Source organism: Tachysurus fulvidraco, chromosome 4, assembly GCF_022655615.1.
Source record: "Tachysurus fulvidraco isolate hzauxx_2018 chromosome 4, HZAU_PFXX_2.0, whole genome shotgun sequence".
NCBI lineage: Eukaryota > Metazoa > Chordata > Actinopteri > Siluriformes > Bagridae > Tachysurus > Tachysurus fulvidraco.
The window spans coordinates 27955040-27975039 of record NC_062521.1 but is presented as its reverse complement, the minus strand read 5'-3'; the positions used below and the strand labels follow the sequence as shown (position 1 = coordinate 27975039).

At 40.8% G+C, this 20000-nt stretch overlaps 1 protein-coding gene across 2 annotated transcripts in view; it reads right to left on the bottom strand.

Annotated features, from left to right (window-relative positions):
• Positions 1-20000, bottom strand: part of galntl6 (polypeptide N-acetylgalactosaminyltransferase like 6) — a 249528-nt gene that overhangs the window by 182127 nt on the left and 47401 nt on the right. For both annotated transcript variants that reach the window (XR_007140295.1, XM_047811906.1), the window contains exons 3-5: positions 13477-13585; positions 8884-9022; positions 1090-1256 (exon numbers count right to left, since the gene is read on the bottom strand). Coding sequence is in view for 1 of the 2 variants with exons in the window: in XM_047811906.1 (XP_047667862.1) it covers positions 1090-1256; positions 8884-9022; positions 13477-13585 (415 nt within the window). In the remaining variant the exon portion in view is untranslated. The remainder of the gene's footprint in view (positions 1-1089; positions 1257-8883; positions 9023-13476; positions 13586-20000) is intronic.

Below are 20000 nucleotides of genomic sequence, written 5' to 3'. Positions count from 1 at the left end.
AGTAAAATGTTCCCCGTTGCAGTCATTAAAACACCAACTGACTGAAGATCTTACAAAAGAACGAGATTCATCCTCCGGTTCGGTTCCAAAGACTCCTTCAGTCTGTACTAAGGAGCATTAATGCAATTCTGGTGGCAACAACTTTATACAAAACACACTTTATGTTGGATTTTTCCTTTCATCCATTACTGATCTAAATGTTCCCCCGGTCCACTCTTCGGATTTGTAGCGACTAGAAAGAATCAAATGTTTTTATAAGAAATGATTACATTCACTGTTAACAATTCCATCAGAGAAAGATAACCAAGAAGAATGGAACAGGATTACAGCTGACCTCTCAGTAAACTCATAATTATTTCGTTCATTGTTCGTGTTTTATGAAACCTGATCAGAGAGCTTCAGTCTCACGGGAATCAAGTATCGTGTCAGTTCAGGCAGGCCACGCAGTAAGCTGCATCAGCTGCTAATCAGCTGTCCACGAGGCGCACCGATCCGGCACGACGTCCGTGATTTCCCCTCATTTAACTCATCGCCTTCGAGCCGCACCTACGCATCGCCCGCTGCTGCGATCCAACACCCTCCTCCGTCCCCCTTTTTAATTTGTATATATGAAACCGCGCAACTTCGGTTCTGATTCTGCGCCGTAACGGGGGGTCTATTCATTCCCCGGCGCTGCCTCCCCGCCCCGTCCGTGCATGCGTGGGTGCGTGGGAAATATTCTCCCAGAACAGAACCATCCCGCCAACACTAACTGTATGCTCGCAATAAACCTTCGTTGACAAAGTGGTCCTGACTGAACTGGCAGTGAGGCCAAAACTTTGTCTCTATATCGGTGAAAACATGAAACCCGATTTTCAACACAGGCTTTTAAAGTAAAATGTGACAACTACAACAGGAAAGGTTCACGTATTTGCCAGCAGCTAGGAAGGTTCTTCCTTACAATCCACACTGAACATATATATGATGTAAATATTTGAAGTTCTAGATTTATCAACCGACAAAGTCACGTTTTTTTTCTCGACATGTGGTTAAGTCGCAGCGCAGGAAGCCTCAGAACCTGGAGTCAGAGACGGGGAGATCGGAGCTTACCTCGATCGCTGTAGTCATCCACCAGAACGATCTCGGCAATCAGGTGATCTGGAGTTCTGTTTACGATACTGTGGATGGTGCGGAGAAGCGAACTCCAGCCCTCGTTATGGAACGGGATAATGATACTGGTGTTGGGGAGATTCTCCAGATACAGTCTCTGCTTACAGCTGATGGACGGAATAAAAAAAAAGAGACAGATTAGAAAGCACGAGGTTGGAAAACATGATCGATCTGACAACCGTGAAATAATTGCATGTTTCTTTGACCGAAGCGGTGTCGTTCGTGTAATGAATAGATCTACTGTTCACCAGCAAACTTTGGGAGTATATGGGAATAGAGCTGAGTGTAGCTCTAATCATAAATCACTGTTTAAAAAGCCTTGTCACTCCCCCTGCTCTAATAAAGCACTCAGAAATCTGCGCCTTAATTCACTTTGAACAAAGATTGAAGTGGCAGATGAAGCAACGCTTTACAGCTCACACCAGTCTCTAATTCAACGCCCTGACAAAGCTGACACACGGACCATTATTTATAGCTCACCCGCAGTCGTACCGACCCAGCGGTCTTAAAGAGCTCTGCCTTTAATATATTCACATAGTAAATGAAAAGGTAAATAGAAACAGCTTATCTGAAAGGTAGATTACAAAAACAAACCCCGGTGAGGAGACGTGTAATGGAAACATATGCTGATGTGTAAATTGGCTGAGAAAAAATGAGAAGAAAATAAATTCTATCTTGTGCAATCATTTTACAGCACAAAGAGTCACATTGACAGAAGTGTGTAACGTTTACAGAGACCGAAAGCAGGTCACAATCCGCAATCTAGGTCAAAGGAAGCTCCACATCAGCCAATTAACCACCAGCCTGACAAGGGAGACGTGGACAGACAGTACACAGAGGAAGAGGTTTAGGTGCAGTGTGAAGAGTTTCTGCCCGATCCCTGTGGCGACAATCTGTCTGTTGTTTCTTTCATCTGACTTCTAGCTGAAGGCTTGTGAGCCCTTCCTGCCTTATACTTTCCACATTTCGGAACCATTTATATTACACCGGATGAGTACCTGACTGCGGTACTTCGGGAAAAATGGGACAAGGAGTTTACATTACATTTACATTTACGGCATTTAGCAGACACCCTTATCCAGAGTGACTTACAACTGAGCAACTGAGGGTTAAGGGCCTTGCTCAGGGGCCCAGCAGTGGCAGCTTGGTGGACCAGGGGTTCGAACCCATAACCTTCCGATCAGTAACCCAACACCTTAGCCACTGAGCTACCACTGCCACAGTTTAAAGCATAGACAGTCTATAGTTTGAATCAAGTCACGTTATAAAGCTTTAGACATCTCCTGGGTGTCTTCTCTGTGTGCTCTAACTGACTATCAGCTTGCTTGTGCTAAAAAGAAGTCATATTAAAGCAGTTAAACACTGCGTACAGATCCCAGGCCTTGATCTACTGTTATACTATATGGCTAAAGGTTTAAGGTTTATGGACGTCTAACCGACATCTAACCAAGTGCTTTTTGGACGTCTTATTCCACAGTGATATGACGTGAGGATGTCAGGGGTGTTCAGCGGTCAGGTTTTTTTTCTTGCATAGAACACAACATATCCACGGGGGCATTGTCATGCTGGAACAGGTTTATTTCTTTTAGTTCTCTTAGTAAAGTGCAATTGTTGAGGAAATAGAGTTGGAATCTGTTCTTGTGTCCATTACATTTGTTTTTATTTCATTCAGCTGCCAGCATTATCCAAAGCAAATTACATTTATCTCATTTATACAACTGATCAGTTGATGGCCTTGTTCGAGAGCTCAGCACAGCCAGCTTAGTGCTCCTACGATTTGAACACACAACCTTCTGATCAGTAGTCCAATATCTAAAGTACTGCACTACCACTTCCCTAAACTCTGGCCATAAAGATTATACTGTCCAGGATACAGCTGTAGCCATAAGGAGATTTATATAAGGAGATACAGCTTTAGAGATTTTTTTGAGACCACAACTTGACCACAAATCCTCCTTATGAGACCAAACTGTATTGTCCTCAATTTCCAGGAATTCAGGAGCCACAATGCAGCATGCCATCAGGACCATTGTTCTATAGGACTTACTTGTAGCATAACTGCTACATTATCAATAATCACAAGCTCACAGATGCCCACTATTCAAGGAGGGGAAAGTAAGACCTTCCTTCCTACTTGTTTTAGTAGTACCAGTTGTGCCTTTTGGACCCCTTAGACATAAACAGCTCTGGCTATGTCTTCATACTTCATTGTTTACTAATGAATTTTCTTATGCTTCCTTGTTTGAACGTGGAGTTTCTACAATGCATCATTGTCGTTAAGTCTGAGCCTTTGTTTTCTAGTTTGCATGTACTGTGTTTCCGTATTTAGACCCTCACTGGTTTTGTAGTGATTATGGATTATCCCTTTTCCATGCTGTCTGCCTATGCTTTGGATTATGTTGACAGTTACTGGATCGCACACAGTAAATGACATGCAGTAAGCGATACTTGCATCCTGCCTCTTCAACGATCCACAATTTTAGTCATTTCAGTGAACACAGATATCCGTGGGTCCAAATCAAGGCACAATTTCAATTCTTACAGTAAATATATCACCATTGTTGTTCTTCTTCTTCACCTTTTTCTTATTATAATTATTAGTAGTAGTATTTTTACCAGGTTGAATAGAGCTAGACGTGTATATTTATTTGGACACTGCTGTGTGTTATTTTTTTTTCCAAATGTAATAATACTGTATGTAAAATTGCAGCTCAGTGCATACAGTAAATGACAAATGTCTCCTTTTCCTTCTGTTTGCATCACTGAATTTATAGCTGCATTACTCTTAGTGTGTCACCTGCCATAGTAACACACACTCACTCCAGCCTCCACATTGACCTACTGAATGAAACGGTGGGCAATTTTTATGCATTGTCTCTGGTTTCCGGATCTTTTTTATTTATATATTTTTTTCCAGTTATTTATCAGCACAAGACGAGATGTGGAACAGTTTGCAGTGCTGCTGTGGGCTGCTTTTGAAAAAGTCAGTCCGCTCTCCTAAAGCAGTGTTCCACATCCAGCATGCAGAGCTGCACGCATCCACTGGGCCTGAAAATAAACAGACCTGCACCAGAAACAAGGCCTGAATTGGGAACTGCAACCGCACAGCTGTGATCTAGTCTCAAAAGGTGCTTTGTGTTTCAAAAGCCGGCAAACCATCCTTCCTGAAGATAAAGTAGGACTGAACTCCGTTCTCGGTCCATCCCAGGCTTTCCATTTGTCTCATCGGGAGCCAGAGCGGATCTTTCATTATCGTTGGAACTGTAACTCTTTGACCCTCGGCTACATGAATTATAAGTGGATTTGTTCCGTGAGTAGAAAAAAAAAAAAATTGCTGCTTTCATGGGCAGCAAATGGTGTGGAGTGGTTAGTCCTTTGAGAACAATTAATGATCAGTCCATCAAAGAGCTCATTTAGTCAAAGACTGAGTGTGAAACAAAGCGAAATGGTCCAGAGTCTGGCTGTTACTTTTGACTAGGGATGCACCGATACCACTTTTTCCTCTTCCGATCCGATACCGGAATTTGCCAGTATCGTCCGATACCGATACCGATCCGATATCTGTGTTCTTTTCTACCTTTAAAACTAAAGAATGTAAACAACTCGCTTAGTTATTAAGATTTATTTGCTTTTGGTAAAGAAATACAAAAATGCCCATATTACTGGATGAACAATAAAAACACAAGAAACCTTTAAAAAAAATTAATGCAGTAGCAAACAGTACATTTAAAAGTTAGTGGTATAACAATCTAAACCATATATACTGCAATTATTAAATAAAATTATTTTCTGAAGAAAAAGCAATATTTTAAAGTGAATCTTAAATTACAACTCTTGAAACACAATGCAAAATGTATTAAACAGTAAACCTTGCACCCAAATGAGCGACATGTTTAATACTCTGAGGTAAACTTGCCTGTATGTCGCAGGCGGTTGTGCGACATATTTCCCATAAAATTTATTTTATTTATTTACATTAATGTAATTTAATATATAAGTGTATTTTTCTTATAAGTTTAAGCAATAGTCTATGAAGTTTCCTGTTCATTAATCAACCCCCACGGGCACGGGCGTCGGAAGTAAATAAAAAGTGGGCGTGTCCTGTCCCACCCACATATAATGGTTCCGACGCCCATGGATTTCAGGAAGCAGCAGCGTGGTCAATGCTGTAGGTAAAACGTGGAATGGAATTTAATTTATTAGGGCATTCCTCAAGCAGAATGGATTCGACTGGCAGCGCTCTGAAAAGTAATATGCGCTGAATAGAGACGGTAAAAGTGGGTGGGTCCATCCAATATTATTGGTCTTAAAAAGTGGGTGGGTCCTGTCCCACCCACATATAACGGTTCCGACGCCCTTGACCACGGGTATCGAATTAGGATCGGTCATGCAACACCGATACCCGATCCACTCAAAATGCTTGGATCGGCACCAATACGATACCGATCCAAAATATCGGATCGGTACATCCCTACTTTTGACCATGATGCCTTTATAAAGATTTGTATATAAAGATAAACATTCATTGTACGATTTAAAAACAATCTACGTATAATAAAGAACATTAAACAAACAATTTAAAACCGATTTACCAAACAAATATATTTTTAAGTCTATTTTGCTAGTGTTCCAATTTTTTTCAGGGCAAACCCTGCATCAGTTAAAAGCTCTCAGGTTGGTCTGTACTTCTGGTCTACTTCAGGAGATCAGAAAGATAAAGCAGTGCTAAAAATGTTTAAAGCTTTCGATACCATAAGTAGGACTTTGTGGTGAATGTGGAAATGAATAGGCAGCCAGTGTAGCTTGAATAAGACTTTCTTTTCCTGTTAAGGCTGCTGCATTGTGACCTAACAGGGACCCTTAAAGGGACGGTACAGTGACAAGCTGTGATCTAGATATTATATACTAGGAGATAATCATATGATTGTGCTTTAAGTGGGACAAATTTTTCATGCTTAGCAAAGGCTTCCTAATCATGATAAAAAAAAGTGTGTTTGGAGATAATGACCCAAGGAGACTTTCTGCCCTCCTGACACCAGGTTTATCAACGTTAAAAGATGCAGTAGGATTGTTATGTACTGCTGTCAGTCCGCTGATCAATTTGAACCCTTATCTATAAATTCTAATTAAAAACCTTAACACTGCTATCCAGAGTAAGCCGACGATACTTAAACACTCTGATCACATGTTCAATTAGATTCTGTGTTAAATCAACTCCTAATATTGTTCTTGTCTCAGACTAATTACTTGGTGATAAATATAGAGTCTTTCACTGTGATACTCTGAAGACGGTCTATTTGAAGTTTATATATTTCCACCACCTTTGCTCACAATTAGATTATGAAACAGTGCTACAGTATGTTATGGACCTAGAGATTTAAATCTGGCTTCATGAGTAACTTCGGTTGGTTCACAGTTAGAAAAAAGAATGGCATCTTTCACGGTTCTGAATCAAAGGTTACACAGAGGTGACTGGCGTGCAGTTATAATACACCGTGAAATGCCAATTAATGTTTAGTAGATAAACAGATAAGTGAAATAATCTGCAAAGTGATTCATATTGATTTAACACGGTCAGTGTTTAACTTTCTAAGCTAGTGATTGGAAGATCACTAGATTAAGACTAATGACTAACAGGAGAACGATTGCTTGACCCTGGAGGAATGCAGTTAACCCTCACTTATTCGGCCGTATGCTCTGGACTCAGATTAAACACTGTTTACTCCGCTGTAAGATGTAAATAAATACATTTGCAATATACAGCATCAGGGCTGTCAAGTGTGACGCATTGAGAGTGACAGTCACGCATTCCAGTCTTTTCTCACGCTCTCCCGCCACACATCGTATTTCTCACGCAGAAAAACCTTTTGACTATTTATCATATATTTAATAAGCCGCAGCGGCCAAAATCTATCAGTCTGCACCGCCGTCTCTATTGACTCTTTTCCACCGGAAAGAACCGGGTGCTGGTTCAGAGCTAGCGCTAGTGCTGGTTCAAAGTTTGTTCCACTGGCGAACCTTCTAAGAACCGGTTTGCCTTTCAACCGACTAGAGAGTGTGACGTCACTGTATACGTGTCACGTGTCCCAGCAACGTTAGCACAGCAGCGGCAAACACAAACACAACGACAATGGCGGATGTTGCTTTACTGTTAATGCTCATGGCTTTGCGAACCTACATTGGCATCCGCGGCGAATAAAACGTGTACGTGCGGCTCCGTGTAATCTTTATAAACGGAGGTTGTAATCGATAAAGTACATAATGTTATTTTATCGTTAACACAGAAAAAAGTTAGCTTTAGCATGTAGCTACCTACTATCATGTGTGCTGATAATGTATCATATCGCGGTAAAGTAAAAGTGTATTAAACATTAGTATACTTAAGGTACATTATCAAATGCGCTAACAGTAGCCCCGCCCCCAGCTCCTGACGCAAGCGGTTCTTAAGTCTAGACCAGCATAGTTTTGGAGCTACTTAAGAACCACTTTTCCTGGTTCAGGGCCGGTGCTTTGCCGGTCGAAACAGAAAGAACTGGTTCTAAATTAGGCTCTGGCTCCGAACTAGCACTCGAACTGCCTCGGTGGAAAAGGGGCATATGGAACCGGGCAGGAATCAAGTGCATCTCAGTTCTTAGTCGAGCTTGACACTTATCAGCTAATCAAAAAAAGGGGCTACACTATAGCCAATCAGAAAATAACACTATTGTATCTGGGTAAGATTTAACGCACCAACCAATGGAAAAAAAAAAACATTCATTAGAGAGGGTATTTTCGATGGTCGGTTTGAACAAAACCTCAACACGAAACAGCTTGTCTCTGGACCGGACATTGTCCTCAATCATGAACCTAAAATATCTAGATGTCACACTTGCCTGTCTTCAAAACTCGAGAGCCCTGCAGCAAACATCTACATAATATTGAACCGATAAGAATAATCAATATGGCTTTCCATGTTGGCTTTCGGTTGCTTCGTCAATGAATCCTTTCTTTAGCTGGTCACTGAGTTTTGGTAGAAATCCTGTGTGGATTTATACCACAATCCTTTAGACTGACCTGTGTGTGGAATATATATATATATATTTTCCACAACCAAACCCTGATTGAAGCCATTCCGGAGCTTTGTCCTGGACTTGATTTGATAGTTCCTCGATGTCTATGGAGCGCAACAGTGTTTAGCTCGGTGATATGTGTCCATGTTACATCCACGCGAATGCCAGGAACATTGCACAGAGCATCAGACTGCCTGACCCCGTCATAGAGCCGTCACAGTTTGGCTCAGACCATTTGTCCATTTGTCCTGCTTTCAACACAAGAACACTTGTTGACTGTTCACTTGCTGCCTAATATACCCAAGGCCTTGAAAGCTACCTCTATAACAAGATAATCAGTGTTATTCGCTTCACCTGTCAGTGCTACAGCTACAGCTCAGCTACTCAGTGTATATTGAGATCATGTGACATGGCACATGGGTTGATTTGGATGAATTAGGGAATTTACTGTAAGGGTAAATACTTGAAAAAATGATTATATAATTTAGCAAAAACTAAATCCATTGAAGATCAATGGTTATAACATTGGATATTATAACAAAGTTCAAGGGGTTCAAGGGGTGAATATATATATATATATATGTGTGTGTGTGTGTATTTTAATCTTAAACAGGTAAACAGGTATATAACATTTTTTTCCCCGTAACGCATAAAGAGAGTAAATCCGTTTATTTATTTTACTCACTTGGGGTGTCTGATGTCAGGCAGTGAGCGGTCCAGTGCGATGTTGTTGCTCACGTAGATGTTAAAGCCGTTCTCTTTGTACACCGAGTCATCACACTCGTCCTCTGCAAGCGGGTACGGCTTCCCCTGCTCCCCTTTTCCTACAAAACACACACATCATCATCATCATCATCTTATTAGTTTGCATGCTTTTATGTGTGTGTGTGTGTGTGTGTGTGTGTGTGTCTGTGTGTGTGTGTGTGTGTGTGTGTGTGTGTGTGTGTGTGTGTGTGCAGGAAAGCTTTAATAGAAATCCTGGCTTTTCATTTTGAAGTATTAAACGTAAACAGTGAGAATGATCCAAATTTATCAGTGCATCTTGACACATCAATCCATGACATTTACAAGTTGCTTATTGCGGTTTGTTCGAGATTACTCAAAAAAAAATAAAATAAAATAAAATTTCACCACCCACCACCAGTAAGGTGCTATAATCATGATATTTTGGATCTTTGGTCCATTTTTTTTCCCATATTTTTTCCAGTCTAAAAGTCTTATTATTCCGTGTGCACCACGCGAAGCTCTCGATCATTTCTAGCTTTAAAAAGGGAATATATGATTAGTCAGGTTTTAAAAATCTGTTGGAAAAAACCTGGATGTTTTTCTTCTTTTCTACTTCTTCTTCTTCTTACATACATTTCGGATCCTTATTCCACTTACACAGAAAAAAAAAACAACTCAATTAAAAAAAAAAAAACACTGTCGTCAAAAATATACGTTTTCCTACGGTGCTAATGAGAAGTAAAAAGTCTTTGCATTCATATCTGTTCTTTAATCTGTACGTTATTTGGAATTGAAAAGAGTTAAAGATGAAGAAGGAGTTTCTTGATATATTTGAGGTTTTTTTTTTTTTTTTGACGTCTGTTCTAGCCGTGGGTCTCCTCAGCACTGCCCGTGAGAGCACGCTGTCAATAATTTAATAACAGCTTCCTGCCGATTACTGCGATCACAAAAGCACATATTAATGCTCAGTCTCTCACAGAATCGCTCTTTCTCCCACTGTTTGTGTGCAGAATGTCGTCTCTCTGTGCATAATTACCGAAACCCCGCTCCCACTCCCACTCCTTAGTGCATTCTCTCAGGAGCGTGGACTCACACGGAAAAAAAAAAAAAGATTCATAACACTGCACCCTTTCTTTCTTTTGGCCATTAAAAAAGACTCCGAACAGCTTGACTGAATACTAAATGCCAAATTGTAACTAAAATACTTGTAGGCTTGTGGATGTAACAAACCCAGGTAAGGAAGCTCATTAAAAAAAAAAGAGTAAAACTTTTTTTTTCTTTTCTTTTCTTTTCTTTTTTTTTTTAAGTTAAATGCCTGTCCTTTCAAGATCGGTCAGAAAATGTTGCTAAATTCTCTTGGTATACTGTAAATGTGCTTCTCGTTTCTATAGCAACAGCTCGTTCGCTTGTACCGGATGGTGAACGATCTACATAAACTAAGGCAAACGGGATAATAATAGAATAAAAGCAATATGACATAAACATAAACGATAATAAATAAGAAAATAAACCTCAAAACATGTTATTTAACAACAGCACTGTTCATGGAAGGAGTCTCTAGTGTCTTCTGCCCTGACAGTAAAAACAGCGTTTAGCTCAGGAGTTATTGACTCGGGAAACTCCGACCTGTGAATATGTGGCCGACTTTACTTAAGACGCCGAGGCGCTTTTTTCCTTCTCGATAGGTGAGTAACGTTGGTTTTGCTTTGTTACACAGAACTAATATATGCCTTTGTCCTTTACATGATTATGCTTGTGTGGCATTTTTGCTTGTTTGTTTATCTGCAATCATATCGTTTTTCCCTTCAACTATGATAAAGACACGTTTCTTTCCATTAGTTGCCCGGGTTACGTATGTATGTGTGGGCAGAGCTATCGATACAGAGGTGGGACCCATTTGGGTTAGGGGCGTGTTTGTTTTGGTGATTTCAAATGTCAACATTGGCTTTCAAAAATCGGAGACCCTGCCGTTAATGAATGACGTCCAAATTTATGGATTTATACACAATTTATACACAAGTTTATGTGTACTACAGTACAAGCTGGAATCCCGTTCCATCTCGTGTGTTGTGGTTAACCAGCTGTCATCTACAGCCACCCAGAAAGCAATTTGTTGATCAAATCAGAGCAGACTGGTGCAAATCCATTATTTAAATCCCCTGGTTTCGTATTCTGATGTCTAAAATTAGTGGGGAGTCATGAAAAATAAATGTAAGGCTTAACACATTGCCTGTAATCAGAAGATTTGTCACTAACAGATGGTGTGTGTATCGTTAAATCTCTGACGTAATGGGCTTCGTGTGATGATGTGATGTAACGACGGAACCCAGAACAGTTGAGCTGAAGTGTCCGTATGCGAAGGGACTCGAGACCCTAAAAACACTCCGGAGGGAAAACTATTACATCACACTGACTAATCTCACCAAATCGATCTGATTAATACACTGACTTACGACTCCAATATACTCCACGCGCTGTAGAGCTATAAACTCTTCTGTACGGTTCTCGTTGATTAATCAGGCTTGTTGATGGCTTTTATCTGCTAACATGGCACTTTGAACTCAGGAAATATTTCTTCTCACTTTGTGTGTGGTATTGGATCAGAGCTCAGTCTCCTTAACCCAAATAACAAAAACTTAGTGAAGGATGCAGATATATCACACTGGGCTGGCACTGCTATAGGCCACACAGTGATAAAGAAATAAGATATGTGTGTGTGTGTGTGTGTGTGTGTGTGTGTGTGTGTGTGTGTGTGTGTGTGTGTGTGTGTGTGTGTGTGTGTGTGTGTGTGTGAGAGAGAGAGAGAGCGATGCATAGATAAAAATCTGTCCTTATGCCCAACCGTTCCCCCGAGCCCTGCAGAAAGCTGCAGTATTACCACTGTCCCTGTTTCTGTGCAGTTTTCTCCTTTCACTCATTTATTTGCTCTCTGGTCTGACTGCTGAAAATTAGATGAGTTGAACAATTTAGATGGATGGATGGATGGATGGATGGATGGATGGATGGATGGATGGATGGATGGATGGATGAATGGTCTAAATATAGAATGTGTGGTGGACACAAACACTCAGGATGGATGAATGAATAGACTAAATAAAGGATAGACGGATGGATCGATAGACGGATTTATAAATGGATGGATAAAAGGGTGAGTGGACAGATGGTAATTCTGATACTAAAGAGTAGACAGACAGACAGACAGACAGACAGACAGACAGACAGACAGATGGATGGATGAAAGGATGGATGGATGAATGAATAGACTAAATAATGGATAGATGGATGGATAGATAGACAAATGGATAAATGGATGGATAAATGGTAATTCTAATTCTAAAGAATAGACAGACAGACAGACAGACAGACGGACAGACAGACAGACGGATGGATGAATGGATGGATGGATGGATGGGTGGGTGGATGGATGGATGAATAGACTAAATAAAGGATAGACGGATGGATCGATAGACGGATTTATAAATGGATGGACAAATGGGTGAGTGGACGGATGGTAATTCTGATACTAAAGAATAGACAGACAGACAGACAGATGGATGGATGGATGAATGAATAAACTAAATAAAGGATAGATGGATGGATCGATAGACAGATGGATAAATGGGTGAGTGGACAGATGGTAATTCTGATACTAAAGAATAGACAGACAGACAGACAGACAGACAGATGGATGGATGAAAGGATGGATGGATGGATGGATGGATGAATAGACTAAATAAAGGATAGACGGATGGATCGATAGACAGATGGATAAATGGGTGAGTGGACAGATGGTAATTCTGATAATAAAGAATAGACAGACAGACAGACAGACAGACAGACAGATGGATGGATGAAAGGATGGATGGATGGATGGATAGACGGATGGATAAATGGATGGACAACTGGGTGAGTGGACAGATGGTAATTCTGATACTAAAGAATAGACAGACGATGGATGGATGAACGGATGGATGGGTGACCGGATGGTTGCACCGGATGGTTGGAAATCCGAGCAAACATGACATTAATTATGATTAACTGTAATTCTTTAGTGAACAGCAGGATAGGAGGATATGTGGAAAAAAAGGTAAAAGATGGACGGACTGAGAGACGGGTGTATTTATTAGTCCTCAGTGGGAAACCTTACCTTCAAGGTTAACTTTAAACTGCACTTTTGAACGGCAGTAAAGAACGGACGGACGGATGGATGGATGGATGGATGGACAGACTTTATACTGACACTGAGAGTGACTCAAGGTTAACGATTATTCTCTGATCAGTCACATGTCAGGGATATGAGATCACTTTGCACTCCATTTATCTCGCCCACTACTATAGGCGGTGTATCTATAATTCACTGCTGCAAAAGACACCAGTAACATCATCAAACGTGTAATAAACCTCAAACAGACGGATGAAAGCCCTTCAGCCCGAGGCGCTTCCTGTATAGGCTGGAGAACAGAGAGAGGGAAAAGTGAATAAGTGAGTAAACTGACCAAATGTGCGTGTGTGTGTTCCAGATGCTGAGGCGTAGCAGGCGTAGCAGGCTTACCGACACGTGTCTCGTCTCTCCGGATGCTCTCGTTGTCGTGCCAGTCTCTCCTCCTCAAGCCGTCTGTCCAGCTGTACACGTGTCCGTCACCCAGTCCGAGCGCAAACCCCTGAAAAGGAGAAAGAGCACAGGGTGTGTGACCTGCCTCTGTTCCTCAATCGTCTACGCTCTGCTTCTGTACACTCATAACTCTGTTATAAGTCATTCTCTAGATTTATTAGCATGATTAAGAATACTGACACACACACACACAAAAAACAAGTGTTCCAACTATCATAAAGACTTTGAAACTTTATCAGAGAACATGAAAAAACCTTCGGGTTAAATCCTGAGAAAAAATAGTTATCAGACCGAGAGCTCGGAGCCACAGACGTGATTTGTCTTCAGATCGGATGTTTAGGGCTGTTTGCATTTCATCATGTTCAACATATACTTCTGACATCTCTTAAGTAATTGCATAACACACACACACACACACACACACACACACACACACACACACACACACACACACACACACACACACAAACACAAAACACACACACTCATAAACACAAACACACACACAAACACACTCATAAACACAAACACACACACAAACACACACACACAAACACACACATAAACACAAACACACACACACACACACACACACACACACACACACACACACACAAAAACACACTCAAACACAAACACACTCAAACACAAACACACCCACAAACACACACAAACACACTCATAAACACAACACACACACTCATAAACACAAACACACACACTCATAAACACAAACACACACAAACACACTCATAAACACAAACACACACACACACAAACACACACAAACACAATCATAAACACAAACACACACACACAAACACACACACTCATAAACACAAACACACACATAAACACAAACACAATCATGAACACAAACACACATACACACTCATAAACACAAACACACACACGAACACTTATAAACACAAACACACTCATAAACACACTCATAAACACAAACACACACAAACACACTCATAAACACAAACACACTCATAAACACAAACACACATATAAACATACACACAAACACACTCATAAACACAAACACTCATAAACACAAACACACTCATAAACACAAACACACTCATAAACACAAACACACACAAACACACTCATAAACACAAACACTCATAAACACAAACACACATATAAACATACACACAAACACACTCATAAACACAAACACTCATAAACACAAACACACTCATAAACACAAACACTCATAAACACAAACACACTCATAAACACAAACACACACAAACACACTCATAAACACAAACACTCATAAACACAAACACACTCATAAACACAAACACTCATAAACACAAACACACATATAAACATACACACAAACACACTCATAAACACAAACACTCATAAACACAAACACACTCATAAACACAAACACTCATAAACACAAACACACTCATAAACACAAACACACACAAACACACTCATAAACACAAACACTCATAAACACAAACACACTCATAAACACAAACACACATATAAACATACACACAAACACACTCATAAACACAAACACTCATAAACACAAACACACTCATAAACACAAACACTCATAAACACAAACACACTCATAAACACAAACACACACAAACACACTCATAAACACAAACACTCATAAACACAAACACACTCATAAACACAAACACTCATAAACACAAACACACATATAAACATACACACAAACACACTCATAAACACAAACACTCATAAACACAAACACACTCATAAACACAAACACTCATAAACACAAACACACTCATAAACACAAACACACACAAACACACTCATAAACACAAACACTCATAAACACAAACACACTCATAAACACAAACACTCATAAACACAAACACACAAACACACTCATAAACACACACACACAAACACACACACACACACTCTCACTCCGACTGCACGTCTCCCTTTGTGCTTCACTCTTTTCAGGATTCTGTAACTTGGTGATTTGTGACAAACTGATGTATCAGCTCTCGTTGGAGCTTCAGGTGTTTACATGATGTAAATAGCTGTGGTGTTTGAGATGCCTATACTGTAAATGTACTACGCAATGTGAGATTGCTTGTTTACGTGATAGAACCTTCTGTTTGTGCAACAGAAGAGAGGGAAGTTCAGGAACAAGTGCAGCTACAGGAAGTCAAACAGAAGCTACTGTAACTGACCGAGAACCGAGAATGAGACAGTTTCCATGTTCAGTGTTTGACCTGCTGCCAGGTATTTATCTTGCCTGAGGTCAGTGTTTCTTCATCTCTCCATTTCAGCATGTAATGTGAGAAACAGAGTGTGCTCTAGGAAATTTACATAACCCCAGACCCTTGATATGAAATCATTTTTTCATGGCTCGCCGAAAGGTAATTCCATTCTTAGAGAGCACTATTTCAGGCCTTGACTTTATTTATTTCTGCTCTTCTGCTATTCTGCAGTTTTCACCCAACTCAAGGATTTGACACCCAGAGGAGAAGGAGCACTGTCCATATCCAGCTCATAAAGATGAGGGCATGCAGAGGCAAAAAAGAAGCTCGAGATATTTCATTACCTGCCCTCTGGGGCATTACTGTTAACTATGAGGATTGAATTTCTTTAAATGAGGTGCTGCCTAGACTGCCTTCTCTCACTGCCCCCTGAATTCTATGAAGCAATGAAGCAGAGCAAAAAGAAGAGCACACACCCACCCACACACACACACACACACACACACACACACACACACACACACACACACACACACACACACTCATTTTATTTTAATAGCACCACCTGTAACCTTGCTCATTCCTGCAATTATCCAGTTAGCCAATCATATAGTAGGTCTAGAACTTTAGCTAATGTTCACATCAGACCTTAAAATTGAAAAACTTTATCTCAAAAACTTCTGCAGGTTTGAATCCCTTTGGAACTGGAGATTTTACACAGAATGGTGTGAACGATACAAAGACGCATAATAAATAGTGATTCCGAGCCCCCCCCCTGCCCCCCAACAGACAACACACAGCATGTCAGAGCTTGAAGCTGACGTGCTGAACTCTCTCATCATCATCAAGGTGTTTCCGCTTACATACTTTCAAATTCGCTTGTGAAATCCTTCTTGTGTTCACTGGACATGTCGTGCATTGTGAGTGGTACTTTGGCATAATGTAGACTAGTGATATCAGCCCAATCTGGCAACTCACAAAGACTGCTGTGTGAACATCCCAGGAGATCCGCAGTGTCTGAAATATTTAAACCGGGCCGTCTGACACCGAAAGCCACTGCGCGGTCAAAGTCACAGAGATCACATTTTCTCGCCATGCCGATGTCTGATACGAACTTTAACGGAGCTCTTGTTCTGAATCCGCGTGTTTTTCTGCTGTGACGTGATGGCTGGATAATTGTTGAATATTTTTAGTGTGTATTCACTTAATGCTGGATAACTACACCGTACGTTTCAGTCGCCTCTTGCATTAATCGATCCACATGTTCCTGAGCAAGACTGCACGTTTTTTCCACACATATCGATGCTCTTGTTATCATGTGTGCCAGAGCATGAAAAAAAAGAAACGTGTCTCAAAGTAACTCTCCAGTCCGCTGATAGCTGTTTAATAAAACATCAAATTTCCACTTCTGACTCTAGCGGCCTGACTCAGCCTTGAATAAATTTGCTCTTCATTTTCATGCGGTTCATGCTGTAAATTTTTGGCTCTCTGGTCTGACCGACGGAATCTCGAACATCTTGGCACGGTTTATATTTAAAAAAAAGAGCAAACAATTTAACATGCACAAAATAACGTAAACAGCCAAAAATCTTTCGTCCTGTTTTTCTCTGGTCTGTAAACCGCACCATGCCAATCTAGCAGACAGTGAAGGACAAAACAATTTCATGCACCACAAACAGCATCGAGTACCTGTGCTCTACTGGCATGATAGAGTGAGACAAACTAACAAGTACCTCAGAACCCACACTGTCTTGCTACCAAAACAGCATTTCACACCTCTTTTAACACGGGCACCAAATAAGCCAATTAACACGTAAACATTTTCGGTAAACAATCAGCGGGGCTGAAACAGCACTGCATTTAAATGTGGCCTGAGGTGAAGCTGAAGCTGTTGCTACCATGAAGTTTATTAAATGTTCTTATTTATGTATGTATGTATGTATGTATGTATGTATGTATGTATGTATGTATATATGTATTTATTTATTAATTTATTAAACAGGGCCTGTGGTAGCCTAGTGTTTAAGGTGTTGGGCTACCAATCGGAAGGTTGTGTGTTCGATCCCAGGTCCACCAAGCTGCTGCCACTGCTGGGCACTTAAGCAAGGTGTTTAACCCTCAATTGCTCGGCTGTGATAATGAGATAATGTAAGTCACTCTTAAGGGCGTGTGCCAAATGATGTAAACGAATCACATTTTATCTCATATGTCTGAGAGCCATTAAAAAAGAAACGATCCTCAGTCTGAACCGTGGCAAAAACCACGGCACGGTAACGCGACTGGTTCAGACTGTGAGATTATTTCGAGTTTTGTGATAGTGAGGAATGGGTTGCTGTGGCCAGCTTAGGAGACAGAAGTCCTTATCCATGTATAAAAAAAATATATATATATATAGCTGGCGTGCTGTAATCTTGCAAGTCTTTGCGATGAGAGCCTCTTCAGAAACACGAGTCTCGTTCCCACTAAAACTCCTCTAAAAACATGTATACGTAAAATGCTAATTAGCACTGATTGATGATAACGAAGGCAATGCATGAACACGGCGTTGTCCATTTGGTGAACCTGTGTGCACAAATGTAGTGTATAGAATTGTGCAATCAAGCCAATTCTTCTTTAAAGAAGAAAAGATGAATTTATTGGTATTGCCCACAAACGTGTATGATAATGCTTTAATGTTATAGCACCTATATATTTACATTAAAGCCTTATCATACACGTTTGTGGGCAAGACCAATAAATGCAGGATTTGGCAGGTGCCCTTATCCAGAGTGACTTTTTTTAATACAACTCAGCATTAAGGGCCTTGCACAGCGGCCCAACAGGGGCAGCTTGGTGGACCTGGGATTGAACTCACAACCTTCTGATTGGTAGACCAACACCTTAACCAGAAGCTACCACATGACCGGTCTATAAACCGTAGCTTCCATATTAAGCACCCTCCCCATCCTCCCCACCCTTTATTATGAACCTGATAACAAAAACGTGTAATCTCGTCAGTTCTGAAGACTTTCTCACTAGGTAAAAGTTTTCTTTATTAAACAACAACTTGTTTTTATTGTTTATATAAACAGACTTGGGAATGAGCCGTTATTATAGAAGCAACAAGGTATTAGAAAGACTGCTGTGAATTTTTCAGGAATTCCACACTTCCCAGTGCTGTGGAGTAATATGTGACCACACCATCAACATACAGTATCACGGAATGTTGTGATACTGCTCCACGGCACACCCACTCGTTTCACACACACACACACACACACACACACACGGTTCACTTTGTGTGAGAAGGATGACCTTGCAGTCATCTGTCTGTGGTCTCCTGAGATCACCTGCCGAGGCCAGAGCTGAAAAAAAAAGTGCTGCTTTATGAACTAAACTTAAAGTTCAAAAGTTCGTCCTGAGCATCTCTCTCTCTCTCTCTCTCTCTCTCTCTCTCTCTCTCTCTCTCACTCTCTCTCTTTTTCTCTCTCTCTCTCGCACTCTCACTCACTCTCTCTTTCACTCTCCCTCTCTCTCTTTCTCTCTCGCACTCTCTTTAACTCTCTCTCTATCTCACTCTCTCTCTCTTTCTCTCTCTCTCTCTTTCTCTCTCTCTCACTCTTGTTCTCTCTCTCTCTTTTAGACTCTTTCTCTCTCCCTTCCACCCTCTCTCTCTCTCTCTATCCCTTCCACCCCCCCCCCCAACATTCCTTCCATTCCGGTGCGCTCTGGCACATCTGGTGGTTCTCTGGCAGTCCTTCTGCTTCCTCCACACTGATTCCAGTAAATTTAGCAATTACTGACTCGACACAGCAAGCAGTGGGGCGACCGTCTGCACAATGTTCCGCTTCATTCGAGGCCGATTGAAACTTGCCGTCGATTCTGCCTTCGTAGTGCTTTATTTGATTTATTTCACAGGTCTGTGTGCTGAAATAGAAAAATCTTGGAGGGGTGTCTGTGCACAAGCTAAACATTGAAAACAGTGCTGGGAGAAAAACCAAACCACAACAGCAATGAAGTACACTGCACATCAGCACAGGGATAAGCAGAGGACAAGACCAATGCTAATTAGTATATGAATTAGCCACAAGCTACAAAAGCATATCATTGGACACACGTCAGTACAAAACGTAGTCAAAACACACACACATATACACAGACAAGTTGTCTCTAGTGTGTTGTTGAATTTCTCCAAGCTGAATATTTTAACCCAATAGTCAGAAAGTGTCCTTGGATCAATTTAAG